Below are 12,840 nucleotides of genomic sequence, written 5' to 3'. Positions count from 1 at the left end.
CCTCCTTGAACGATTTCTTCATATGTATGAAGGTCTGAAGTTTTACTTCTGCTCACTAGCGCACAGTTCAGTGATTATAAGTAATTTTTTCGACAGTGAGAGTGGAGAAATGAACCTATGGTTTGTGCATGGACAACTCCGTCTCTTCAATGAAACCATTTTGACTATCGAAACAACGAGGACAACTGCAACTGAAGTGACCGTTAAGCTTGAAAATCTAAGAACAAACATTCAGGAAAGGCTAAAAAGTAGATTTTTGCCACATGGAGCTAAAATACTATTACAATCACTTGAGGATGAGGGACATTAATGATACAGCTGTCATGCAAGAAGTTACTGCCTTTTATGAGAGATGTATCTCGTACATTGAAATGTGGCAAAACAGCTTTGTGAGGACACCAGGTCCTTTGCTTTGGTCCACAATAACACCTTATCATGGCCTGATGTAGAAAGTTCTGAAGAAAAAGTTAGTGAGGCAGTTGGATTTGAAGCTGCAGATTTGGATAATCTTTTTGATGAGCTGGTAATTGCAACTGAAAAAAGAAGACCAAGAATTACCTGGCTGAAATGAATAAAGACGATTTCGGGATGCATAACAAATAAAGAACTTTTTTGAACAGCAAGTAATACAGAAGACAGGAAGATCCTGCTCAAGGGAAGACTCAACTCGTCTTAGACGGAAGAAAAGAAGAGAGAGAGAGAGAGAGAGAGAGAGAGGAGATGTGATTGCTAAGAATTTCTTAAAAGAAAATAGGAGGCAAAAAAAAACTTGACTAGTGAGGAAAAGTGGGTTGGATTGTTCTCCCATTTAGATCCAAAAAAATAAATTTGTGTAACCACTCTCGTGTCATAGAATACATATTCTGCTTTCCTGGTACTTCTGCTCCAGCCGAAAAATATTGTCAGTGATGAACAATGCGTTGTCAGAAGAAAAAAGTAGAATATCGAAATCAACTGTTAAAAGTTGGTAATATTGTAAAATTAATATTGAATTCACCTGCACACAGTTATATGACAAAATAAAAAACAACACACAATTTTTAAAGAAGGTTCACTCAAGCGATAAATATAAGTGGTATACTATATAGCTCGGAAGGAATAAAGACGTTGGATAAAATATTACGAACATTGTTTAAATTAATCATCAATCTCATCAACATTCATAGACTAAAAATTATTTTTAAAGTTTAACAGTTTTATTCCAAAAAACAAAATAGACATTTAAAACATATATAATTAACAAAATACTTTTACTTTTTTTAAAAGTTAACAGTAAACCTGTTTTGTTTGCTTTTCTTTTCTCCGATTAAACAATTTAAATTTAAAAGTCAATGTTAATATATTTGTCATACCAGTTATTGTCTTGTATATAAGTTTCCGGGTTTGGGAAAATCAAAATATGGTCAGCTTATCTATGGGTAGGGATCCCATACGTCCCGGTTTGCCGGGACAGAAGTAATAAAGCCGGGACAGTCCCGGTTTTATTACTTCTGTCCCGGCGTCCCGATATACGCTAAATGTCCCGGATTTTTTAGAATATAAAAATATTAACATTTCTAATAAGAATAAGCAAGTCTTAATATTTTTGGGTGCTTTTAAAAATGTATGTTTACAAAACAAAAAGCAGAGACATATTTATTTTGTAGTTCTGTGAATTACCAGAATGTTAGAATTTTGGGGAAATGATTTAGTTCCATACTTTTCATTCAGCCGGAGAAAAGAATGTCAGAATGAGGGAGACAGTCGCCCAACTAAGTGTTTAACTAATCGCAACCACGGCATCTATTTCGTTCGGCCGACCAGACGTAATATAATTTCAGATATTATGCATCTACACAATACGAAGAAGGCTCGTGTTGTTTATATTTTATATTTTATTGTATTTACATTATATTATGTTTACATAATACATTGACATATTAACATTTTATATCTTTATTCGATATCTTTATATTTCATATACTTATTAATGTTTGATTTAAGTGTTACGTGTTTAAGTGTTGTTATTAGAATTCTATTTATTTGACGTATGTATAAATAATTCAAATTCAAATAAATATATAATTTTTTATTTTAAAATACATAATGTAAACGAATAAAATTTATATCTTCTAACCCTTAATTCTACACAATTTATCGTGTCCCCGTTTTTTGTTTTCAAAAAATGGGATCTCTATCTATGGGTCATTTTTTATATTAAGCTTTTTATTGTCAAAATCCCTTTCCATGATCACTTTAGGTTAGCTACCAACTTCGAGAATATTTCGTCCACTGGTCCTCACTAGAGATTTCTCTGACGTAGTACTTTCGTTTGAAACACCCTGCTTTAAAATACTCCATTCTTTTTTTTTTTTTCTCTCTCAACGCTCAAAGATAGAAATCATAAATAACTTTAAAATAATCTGTTTCAAAATTAGTTAAGATGATTTGTATGGTTGAGCGGTGAAGGAAAAAGTATTAGAGTAGGAGAATGCAGTGTGGGATGGAAGATCCACAGACACATCTTATACAGAGAATTTAGTCTTATTTCCGCTATGTAGCCTTGAGAGTTATCCCTGCATACTACTCGTATGATTCCTCTGTAACGTGATTCCTTCCAACACCACCCGGCAGAGTTTATTGCAGCTGATCAGCATGCCTGCTGAGGTTTTACTTGGCTAACTTGCAGGATCTTTACCTTTTGTTCTCTACGCGTGGATATTTGGTGTTTTGACAGTGTAATTGATATGCTTTTGAGACTGTCGCCTGTGCGACATGTAAGATATGTGTGGTAGGCCACAGCCATTTCAAGCATTGAACAAGCAAGGTGGTGGTGGTAATTCACTGGATGAAAATCATCTCTAACCTCAGGGTTCATTTACCATTTCTTCAACCAACCTCGGAGAAGATATCTCCGAGGGTTCTGTGGAAACAGACCAATGGGAGGTTGAGCTCATTTGGCTGGGAGGCAGTGGGGTATCTAGTGGAGGGGGAGATCCGCCGCGGGCTGCACTTTGAACCTTTTTGAACTTTTGCAGTTTATTCTAAAATATAGTCTCGATAACTCAGTTCAATATTGTAATACTACTGCAAATTTTCCTCAGAATTGCTGTGTTACTAGTCGTGAGAGGAGTTTTTATAAATTAAAACTGATTAAGAGTTTGATTAAGAATTACCTACATTAATATGAAATAGACTTCGCTAATGTCATCGACGATTTTGCTAACAGAAAAGCAAGAAAAATAACATTTTAGAACGTCGGAATTAAAGTTATACTTCAAAAATAAACATAGTGTTTTAATTTATTTTCCTATACATCGTTTTGGTTTTTTATAGTATTTTTCGTGTGTATTAAGAGGGCGGCAAACTCAAGGATCTCCCCAGGTGGCAAAAGCTCTAGCTATGCCACTGCTGGGAGGGAGTCTATATTTTACGCTTCACCACTCAATTGGTTAACGCTAATTCGGGATTCCCACTTTTGGTACAAGAAGGTAAATAATTAATATTATTTTCCTTTTTTTCTGAAGAAAATATATTTTCTCTCTTAGGAGAAAAATGGATGGAGATCAAGGAATGAAGAATATGTTCACACCTAAAATTTAGATAGTCCTTTATGCCTCTTATTCATTTTAAGTTGTTTTAGATAATAATCAGTGCTATCAAAATTTTTATGCTTGCTATTTTATACAAGGAAGCCATTACAGTGCATATATATCTAGTGATTTTCAGAAAATTAACTAAATAAATTAGACCTACTCTCTTAGAAGAAATAAAAAAAGAGGATAATTATCTATAAAAGGACCATTAATCTAAGATTTTGAGAGCCTGCGTAGCTCAGTAGAAGTGGCGCTTGACCGCACGACGAAAGGCGTTCAAATCTAGTCGCTGACTAGAGGAACTTTTCCTAAACCTTTTCTCGACCGGTTCCAGAGTTGGTCGATCTCTGGCACTGGCTATTGATTTTTTCTCCCGGAAACTTGGGTTTTTCGTCCCGTAAACTCAAGAAAATCGGCCCACGAACCCACACTATTTTCAGACATAAAAAATATTGTGTTTGGGTTAGGGACCACCAGACGGCGGCACTTACTAGCCGCTTTCTTCACTGTGTGCCGATTAATTAATAATAGCCTTGGGCCAGCTATGGCTACCAGTGAGATTGAACTGTCCACCCAGTCTCCAAAAAAAGTTAGACAGGGCTAAAAAACGACCTCGCCTACTACCTATATGGGAACAAAAAGGCGTTAGCTGATTTTTTTTTTTTTTTTTTATCTAAGAGTTTTCTTTTGGCTTATAACATGTAATCTATTTGCTACAGAGGTAAGATTATTTTCTTTGCCATTGTTTTTCTATTTGATAAAGGATATTTAGATCACTTTTTTCAGCAACATGAATCTGTATATGTACTTGGACCTTCGTGGATAATTTTTAATAAACTCGTGGGCTTAGTTATGCAGTTCCGAATTTGAGAGATTAAATTGATAGTTAATACTCCATGAATTATAAAACTAAAAATTTGGTGTTTTTTCTCTAAAAAACGACGAAAGACGTATACAGCAATATAATAAAAAATCTTCCCTCTGCAGCAAATGGACCTCATGTTGTAAGCCAAAAAAAAAACAACTAAAAGAGAACTTTTTTTTAGATAACTCTCCTCTTAGCTGGCAAATTTCATGATGCTAGATTGACAGATATTTTAGTTGGCAAGTAGAAAAATGTTTTATTCTAGCTGTTGTTATTTTTCAGTCAGTTCCTCAGTAAGTCGAACATTGGCATTGGCTGGTAAAGTTTTAAACCCACAGTTCGAAAAATAGATGACAAGTTCGTAACACTATTAAAGACAATAATATAAAATGATTCAGGGCACGAGATAGTGGAAGTTTTCTGTTGTACCCTTTGCCTTCATTGTTGACCAATGAACTATGAGTAACGACTATGGATGGAGATGCCATTTTAGTCCAAAGGGTAATCATCTCTTAATGCGTTCAATGTGTACCGGGGGGGGGGGACTCAAAAGTTCTGATAAATACCTAGAACAAAAATGACTGGTTTGTACAACAAAGGAAAGACTTTTTTTTCAGAAGTCTGTAAATTTTGCAGAATCATTGCAATAAGTGTATAACATTTCCAGGTGAATGTGTACAATAACGTGTAACGTACATGTTTTTAACTCAACTCCTTCATGGTGATTATTGTAATTTTTCAGCACACCTCGTATTTTTGAATAATTTTCTACTGGATGTCATTGCAGGCCTAAATTTCATTACCACCTATAAACGTTTTTACAAGTTCTAAATTCTCTTTTATTGAATTTAGGCGTTCATCTCCGCTGAGATATTTTGTTGATGCAGCATATAGAAAGTATATTAATCATAGTAAAATAAAATAAAGAAATCCGCTGAGGCTTTTAATTGCCTTATATATATATATATATATATATATATATATATATATATATATATATGTATAGGTGGGGAAATTCAATCTGCACCGGTAACCATTTAGAGATAGCTGGTCCAAGACTATCACTAATTAAAGCTAATAATATAAAAGGATTCAGGGCACGAGATGGTGGAAGTTGTCTGTTGTACCCTTTGCCTCTATTGTTGATCAATGAACTGTGAGTAACAATAAAAATACACAGCAAAGAAAGAATCCTCTTTCCCTTGCTAGAGATCGACTAACTCGGAACCCGATCAAGAATGGCTTAGAAAATGTTTCTCCAGTTTGCCACTAGAATTGAATAGGTCTTTCGTAGAACGACCAAGCGCCATGGTGTGTAAACGCAACTTCCACTGAGCTACACAGGCTCTAATAATAATAATTTTTGACATTGACAAAGTTTATTATCCTCATCACATATACAGAATATTTACAAATATATAATTGAAGTATTACTATCACACAAATCACTTTGTTAACCGAAGCATGATCTCTGTATCATCATTTCGATAGGAATTCTGAGGTACTATTTTTCAGAGGAAGCATGATAGCTACTATGGGCGGAATAGATATTTTGAGGTAGCATATTTTACTCAAAAAGCATATAATCTGCTAATGCCTTTCATAGGGAGTCGGCAAGGTCTTAGCACTAACTTTTAGAGACTAAGAGGACAGGCAGTTCAATCTAAATCTGTAGCCAACAGAGAAAGGTTTCCCAAGACTATCACTAATTATAAACAGCATCCAGTAAAGATATGGCTGAGAAATGTGGTTATGTCATGGTACCTTATCCTTACACTGTAATTTATCGTCTGAAATAGTATGGGTTCTATGGTCGATTTTCTTGAATTTAGGGATGAACACTTCGAGTTGCGGTAGAAAAAACCAGCATGCCCATGACAGAGATCTACTAACTGTGGAACCAGTCAAAGAAAGGATTAGAAATGTTTCTCTAGTCTGCGACTAGAATTGAACCTAGGTCTTTCTTTGGATGGTCTAGTGTTGTGAAGTGTAAATGCAGGTAAAGTTTTTGAAATAATTCTAATCTTGCTGTTTAGAGATACAATTATTCATCATTGCTGCTATTATTATTAACACTAGACCTTCATGGAATCAAAAGACTCATCACAGGAGGCAAACATTGTTGCGCATGATGCACATAAAACCATGCTTTAAATTCATTTAATGTATCTTCATTCCCCAAAATATCAGATCAAACATTCCACTGAGCAACCACTTTCCATACAAAGAACCTACTCCTTATGCCACTGCTCACACCCTCCTTATACAAATTTCCAGGCATGTCTCACTGTTCTACCCATGCTATGAAAGATTTATTTCACATTAACCTGATAACAACTCTTTACCAACTTAAATGTCTCAATCATATTCCTCTCTTCCTCTTATACACAAGATTTTGCAAACCGAATCCCTCAATCTCTTTTCATATCCCATATCCCAAAGATCATTTGAAATTTGTCAGTCTTCTCTGACCCTTTCTAATATACCCTCATCACCATGAAAAACAGAGGGAACAAATCTATGCACAATAATCCATACAAGGTCTGATTAAGGCATTATACAATGGAATCAGAATCTTTTTATTTTACAAGGTAAGGTCTTCCGCATCAATGCCATAATCTAATGTGATCCTTCACAACTTACGCATTGTTACCTCTGAGCTTCAGATCTTTGTTCATCACAACTCTAAGGTCTCTTATTTCTTAAACTTCCTCTGAAATTTCCCCACCAACTGTATACTTTGCATCCCGTTGTTGCATACCAAATTTGAGAACTTTAGACTTGCCAACACTGATTTGAGAGTTTCATACTGTTGGCAACTCATACAATCCATTCAAGTCCTCCTGTAAGGCCGAGACACATTTCTTGGGAGATATACTTGATTATTTGCAAACTAAAAAGAATAGTTACGTAATTGGGAGGAGGAAGCTTTCTTACTGGACGTTCTATCCCTGTACACTTCTCTCTTTCTCTCTCTCTGCTACAAAAATGAAGTACAGTAAACCCTCGATTTAATGGACAAAATTTCCGGCCCATATGTCACATGTAAAACTTAACACCCTGTTAATTTTAAAATGATTTTAACCAAGATTAGCTTGTAATTAAATTAACAGGTTATTTTTTGTTATTAATTTCTGTTATTTTTAAGAAATTTTGGCGAATAGGCCATCATATGTTGGAAAAACACTGTTGTAATTTAGCCGACATAAATGAGTCACCGCTCATAAAACATGTTCGGCGAATGATTAGGACGTGATTACACCAACCACATTGTAATTGTTTCTTTTGTCGCATGGTGTGATTTTCTGCGGCAGTTTTATTACACATATTTTCGTAATTTTAGGGAGGTAATTATAAAAACAGCAGAATTCAAAAGTTCAAAAAAAAAAAAAAAAAAACTTGATAGCTTTTTCAAAGCAGGATTACCTAAACCAAGCGCCTCAACATCGAACGTTAATTTATCTAAAAGTGTGTGTAAAACATTTTTTTTTTGTTATTACAGTGCTAATATTGATAAAACTGCAGTATAAGGTTACAGATATTTTTATTTAAAAAAAATTCGCGATTTAACGGACACCCCTTAGCCCCTATTAGTCCGTTAAATCGATGGTTTACTGTATCTTCCGAAAAACAGCTAACTTTATTGACAACCAGTCTCTCTTAATCCTAAGGCTAAGCCTTCATACTTTACAAATGCGAGTAAACTATAGTGACTCAGATAAGACTGTTTAGACCATGCATAACTAACTACCACCTGTTGTAAATATCTAGTAGTAATTTATCTTCAAAAGCACTTTCTCAAAAGACAGTATCCTGTTTTGTTTTAATATTTGAGTTTGCGTAGCTGATTTGAGTTTAAATGTTTGCCGGTAGAGGAAGAACATTTCGTGTCGGCTGCTATTATAGGAAATGGATGTAGGCTCGTTTGACGTGATTTTTAAAAATGTGTTTTGTACGTGTGTGTGTTTATTTTTTGTTCGTGCGTGGATTGTATTCATGCGGATTCAAAAAAGTCGGAAACAGATAACTCCGAGAAGGGAATCCGTAAAATTGCTGGTTGTTATGGGATCAGGTGAGATATATTTATATTTATATGTTTCGATATTATGTTAGTTTGCAACAAAATATCGAAATTCAACTTTGCACAATTTCTTATGTTTCTGCATAAAGCTGCACTTGCAATGTAGTTTCCATGATTTGTCCAGTTGAAGTGTAACCATGACTGTTGGAGAAGCTATTCGAATTCTTTGAATTTTTTCTTATCGTTTTATTAATGTTATTATTACATGACAGCTCGAAGAAGTCCAAAGAATTATCGAGGGGGGTGGGACCTACTCTATAACTCTCCATCTCTACCACTGATATATTATTATTATTATCTAAGTGCTTTTAAAAGCCCCACCCCCCTTCTCTCCACCGTATGCGATAAATGAAATGAAAATGGACCTCAGATCTTCCAATGCAATACAAATAATAGCCTCATACTTTTAAATTTACTCCAGAAATAAGAAAATCACATGCTTTTTTTTTTTTTTTTTTTTTTTACTGTCTTATGCATTATCTTTCATATCTATCATTAAGTTTTGACATCTATAGAAAGTTCAGTTTTTACAAGAAGATACATCTTTTGTAGACTTCCATATTATTCAGAGTCATGCAAGGCCTTTCTGTACCAAAATATTAAACAAGAATGATTTTATATAATTTTCTTACATTTAGCTTGTATTCATTCTTATAAAATTATTATTGTTAAAGATATCAAGAAATTATATACTTGGTTATTAATCCTTTTCCCAAGTAAGCAAAACAAAGTTTTGCACGTGAAATATATTATCCTCTGAGTTACTTGTAAATAGAGGCTAATGACTTCATATCACTTGCCTTATCTTGTATTCCATAATGCAAAGCACATCCCCTTTCGCATCAGACATGTTCGACTTAAGGTCGAAACCCAGACTGGTTTCGACCTTAAATAATTTGTGAGTTCAAGTCTCATCATTGGCCTTTAGAGTAAAAAGTGATGCTGAGATTCAGCAGAGAGAAAGGGAGGAAGATAAATAGTGTTAGAGGAGAGAAAGAGGCCTCAGTTGACCAGTTTTAGCTGTTGACTTCCTCCCCGGCTACTTCTAAAATGGTCGTTGACTTTTCACTTTTTAAAGGAAAAATCCCACGAGGAAAAATATACTAGACTAAGAATGACTTAACAGGAGTAAATAGATAAAAGGACTATTAAAAGTACTATAAAACCCGTCCATAAATTATAAAAATCTATAGGACACATAACAAACGGACAGAAAAATAAAAAGGAACAATAAAAACCAGTGAACAAAAAGGGAGGACCTGGCCCAATAGATCTTGCCTTGAAAAGTGCTTGGAACCACTCTCAATGTTGGCCTTCGCAGCCTGGGTTTATTCAGGCCAACCCCTACATTGGTGGCCAGCACCATCTCCTCAGGAACCACTCTTCACCTAAAAAGTACCTTTCCTGCTCCAGGAACCGACAGAGAAACAGCTCCTAATTCGATGATAGATTTGGTCTTATCATTGAGGAGATGTTTTTGTATACTTTCCATATCTGATGTTTTATGACATTGATCAGAAAAATTAAGTATTGGTGGTTTCGACCTTTATTGAGGTCTCATCAGTGGGAGCCAGACCCGGGAGAGATACCAAGGTTGAAGTAATGCAGAAGACATATAACTCCTATACAAGTAGACAAAAGGTGCTTGACCTTATTAATAAAAATCTCTGGATGAGAGAAAGATCTAAAAAGTTTTTTATCTTGGGCTTGTTATACGTTAAAGATCCCAAGAAATTATATACTTGGTTTTTAATCCTTTTCCCAAGTAAGCAAAACAAAGTTTTGCGCATGAAATATATTCACGCCTCAGGGCTACTTGTATATAGAGGCTAATGGCTTTATAATCGCTTATCTTAGTATGTATCCCATAATGCAAAGCACATCCCCTTTCGGACATGTATGATGCAATGCATCATAGAAAGGGTCACTACCCAGACTGGTTTCGACCTGCATTACTTCAACGTTGGTATCTCTCCTGGGTCTGACTCCCACTGATGAGACCTCAATAAATGTAGAAACTGGTCTGGTTTGAGTTTAAACCAGGGATACATACATATTAGTATGTATCCCATTATGCATTGCATCATACACGTCTGAAAGGGGGATGTGCTTTGCATTATGGGATACATACTAAGGCAAGTATCATGTTGGAGGCTTAATGGATTGTATACAGCACTCAGAAAGGATTAAAACAGAATTTAATTCTTCCTATATTTCATCTCAGTCACTGACACATCTTCAGGGATTACAAAAAAACTAATGTAACATATATACAAATAACACATAATACTAAGCCCAACCACATGGGTGACACTAAAGTCCTATCTAGGTGGAGTGCCCTCTAAGGGCGGTTGTATGTGGCCTGGAATGTAAAGTGGAACCTCTGGTGATGAGCGTCTCCCAAATCTTAGGAATCTCGATGCAACCATATTTGTTAAGATTTGGTTGATTCCTGAGAGCTGCTGCTGATTCTAAGAATAGTCTCTCTTTTTGGAATTTACTGTGGTGGAGCATGGTGGTTTTTTCCCATGAGATCCTGTGGGTTGTATTCAAGACATGGTCAGCCAGGCCTGACTGACCATAGTTGTGGTTGCAGATGTATGACTTATGTTCCTCCACGTGGATAGTAGCTGATCTGCCTGTCTGTCCAAAGTACACTAGTTTACAGGAACAGGGTACTTTATAGACTCCAGGCACTGAGAGAGGAGGGAGCTGATCTTTTGTAGAGCGGATAAGGGTAGCAAGTTTGTGGTGGGGCTTAAATGCTGTGTGTAGGTTGTACTTTTTTAAAATCTTGGCTATTTTTTCGGATGTGCCACGGATGTAGGGTATGGTGATGGCATTTCTAAACTTTTTCTGAAGAGAAGACCGGGGAATGGGGGGAGGACCTGATTATTTTTTTAATACTGTGATCGCTGTAGCATAGTATTAAAAAAATAGTCATTTGAGGAAAGTGTTGACAGCACTTAAGCCTCTACACACGGATACTAAGGCAAGTAATATGAAGTCATTAGTCTCTATATACAAGTAGCTCAGACGTGAATATATTTCATGTGCAAAACTTGGTTTTGCTTATTTGGGAAAAGATTAAAAACCAAGTATATAATTTCTTGGTATCTTTAACATATAACAAATCCAAGGTAAAAAACTTTTTACAAAAAAAATTAGTATTGTGTAACGATATATTAATCGGTTATTGATTTTTACATATATATTTATATAAACGGTTTTATTTCTCTTCTTATATTGGCTCTCTTTCAGTAAAACTTGCCACTATGAGAGGAGTAAGCATTGTTTTACAGGTCTTACTCCTCTTATCAAACTACAATCACTGCTTTGATCTGTTTAACTGTACTGTTAATGCCACACTCACTTATAAAATGAAGAAATAAGAGCTAAATGCAGCAAGAACTAACCAAACAATTTAAAATGTTTGCTTTCTGCTAAGACAGAAAATGCCAAGAGAATCTAGAGAAACAACAATAGTAATAGCCAGAGAAAAATGAAAACCTTCAAGTGAAGAAATGTCAACCATCTATCATCATATACCATCTATCTTAACAGGAATTCCAAAACAGACTCAGAAAGAAGATAAAAAGAACAGACCAATAAACAGCATCATATAGCAAGTTTAAGAAAAACCCATGGATTTAGATACCCATAATACCACATAACATAACAGTCTTGGATTATATTGATATCAGAAAGGATAAAAATAAGTTTTTTGAACTGTTCTTGGCATGTAATTTGTTAGTGGAAGTTACAAGAGAAAATAAAATTACAAAAATAATATATAAAACATCAAAATGTTGCAAAAATATGTCTAATGAAAAAAATAACTACAAGCACCATTACCAAGAACAACTAATACACTACCACACACCTCAGCCACTGAAGGCTAACCTGACCTTTAAAAGTCAGTGAAATCAACATATCATTCCTTCAGAAACAGAAACACCCACAGCAATACCAAAAAAAAAAAAAAAAAAATGTACCAATAATACACTAACAAACTCCTCTGGTCTGCTACCCTAAGTTGTTTTTTAGTCAATGAAATCAACAGGACACCTTCACCCCTTCTGATAAAGAAACATCCACAGGAGTACTACAAAAAAAAAAAAAAAAAAAAATCTAAATTCAGTTCTAAGAGTTGACTCTTATTTATCATATCCTCTATTCCATTCTGGCTGAGGTGATTGTCCTTCGAAATATAAGTTCATTTTCCTTATTCCAAGTATCATGCGATCCTTCATACCGTAATTGAGTAGTAGTATTGTTTAGTAATAAGATAATGTTTGAAGTTTTATTAACAAATATTG

At 34.9% G+C, this 12,840-nt stretch overlaps 1 protein-coding gene across 1 annotated transcript in view; it reads left to right on the top strand.

Moving 5' to 3' along the window:
* Positions 1-8,352: 8,352 nt before the first annotated feature.
* Alg14 (ALG14, UDP-N-acetylglucosaminyltransferase subunit) overlaps positions 8,353-12,840 on the top strand; it is a 34,489-nt gene continuing 30,001 nt past the window's right edge. The window contains exon 1 of the mRNA XM_090407835.1: positions 8,353-8,512. Coding sequence (XP_090263961.1) covers positions 8,437-8,512 — 76 coding nt within the window. The 5' untranslated portion in view covers positions 8,353-8,436. The remainder of the gene's footprint in view (positions 8,513-12,840) is intronic.

The sequence above is a fragment of the Typopeltis vanoorti genome, chromosome 18, assembly GCF_054136105.1.
Source record: "Typopeltis vanoorti isolate ZY-2024b chromosome 18, IOZ_Tvanoo_1.0, whole genome shotgun sequence".
NCBI classification, from domain to species: domain Eukaryota; kingdom Metazoa; phylum Arthropoda; class Arachnida; order Uropygi; family Thelyphonidae; genus Typopeltis; species Typopeltis vanoorti.
This window is presented reverse-complemented; position numbering and strand designations above follow the sequence as displayed.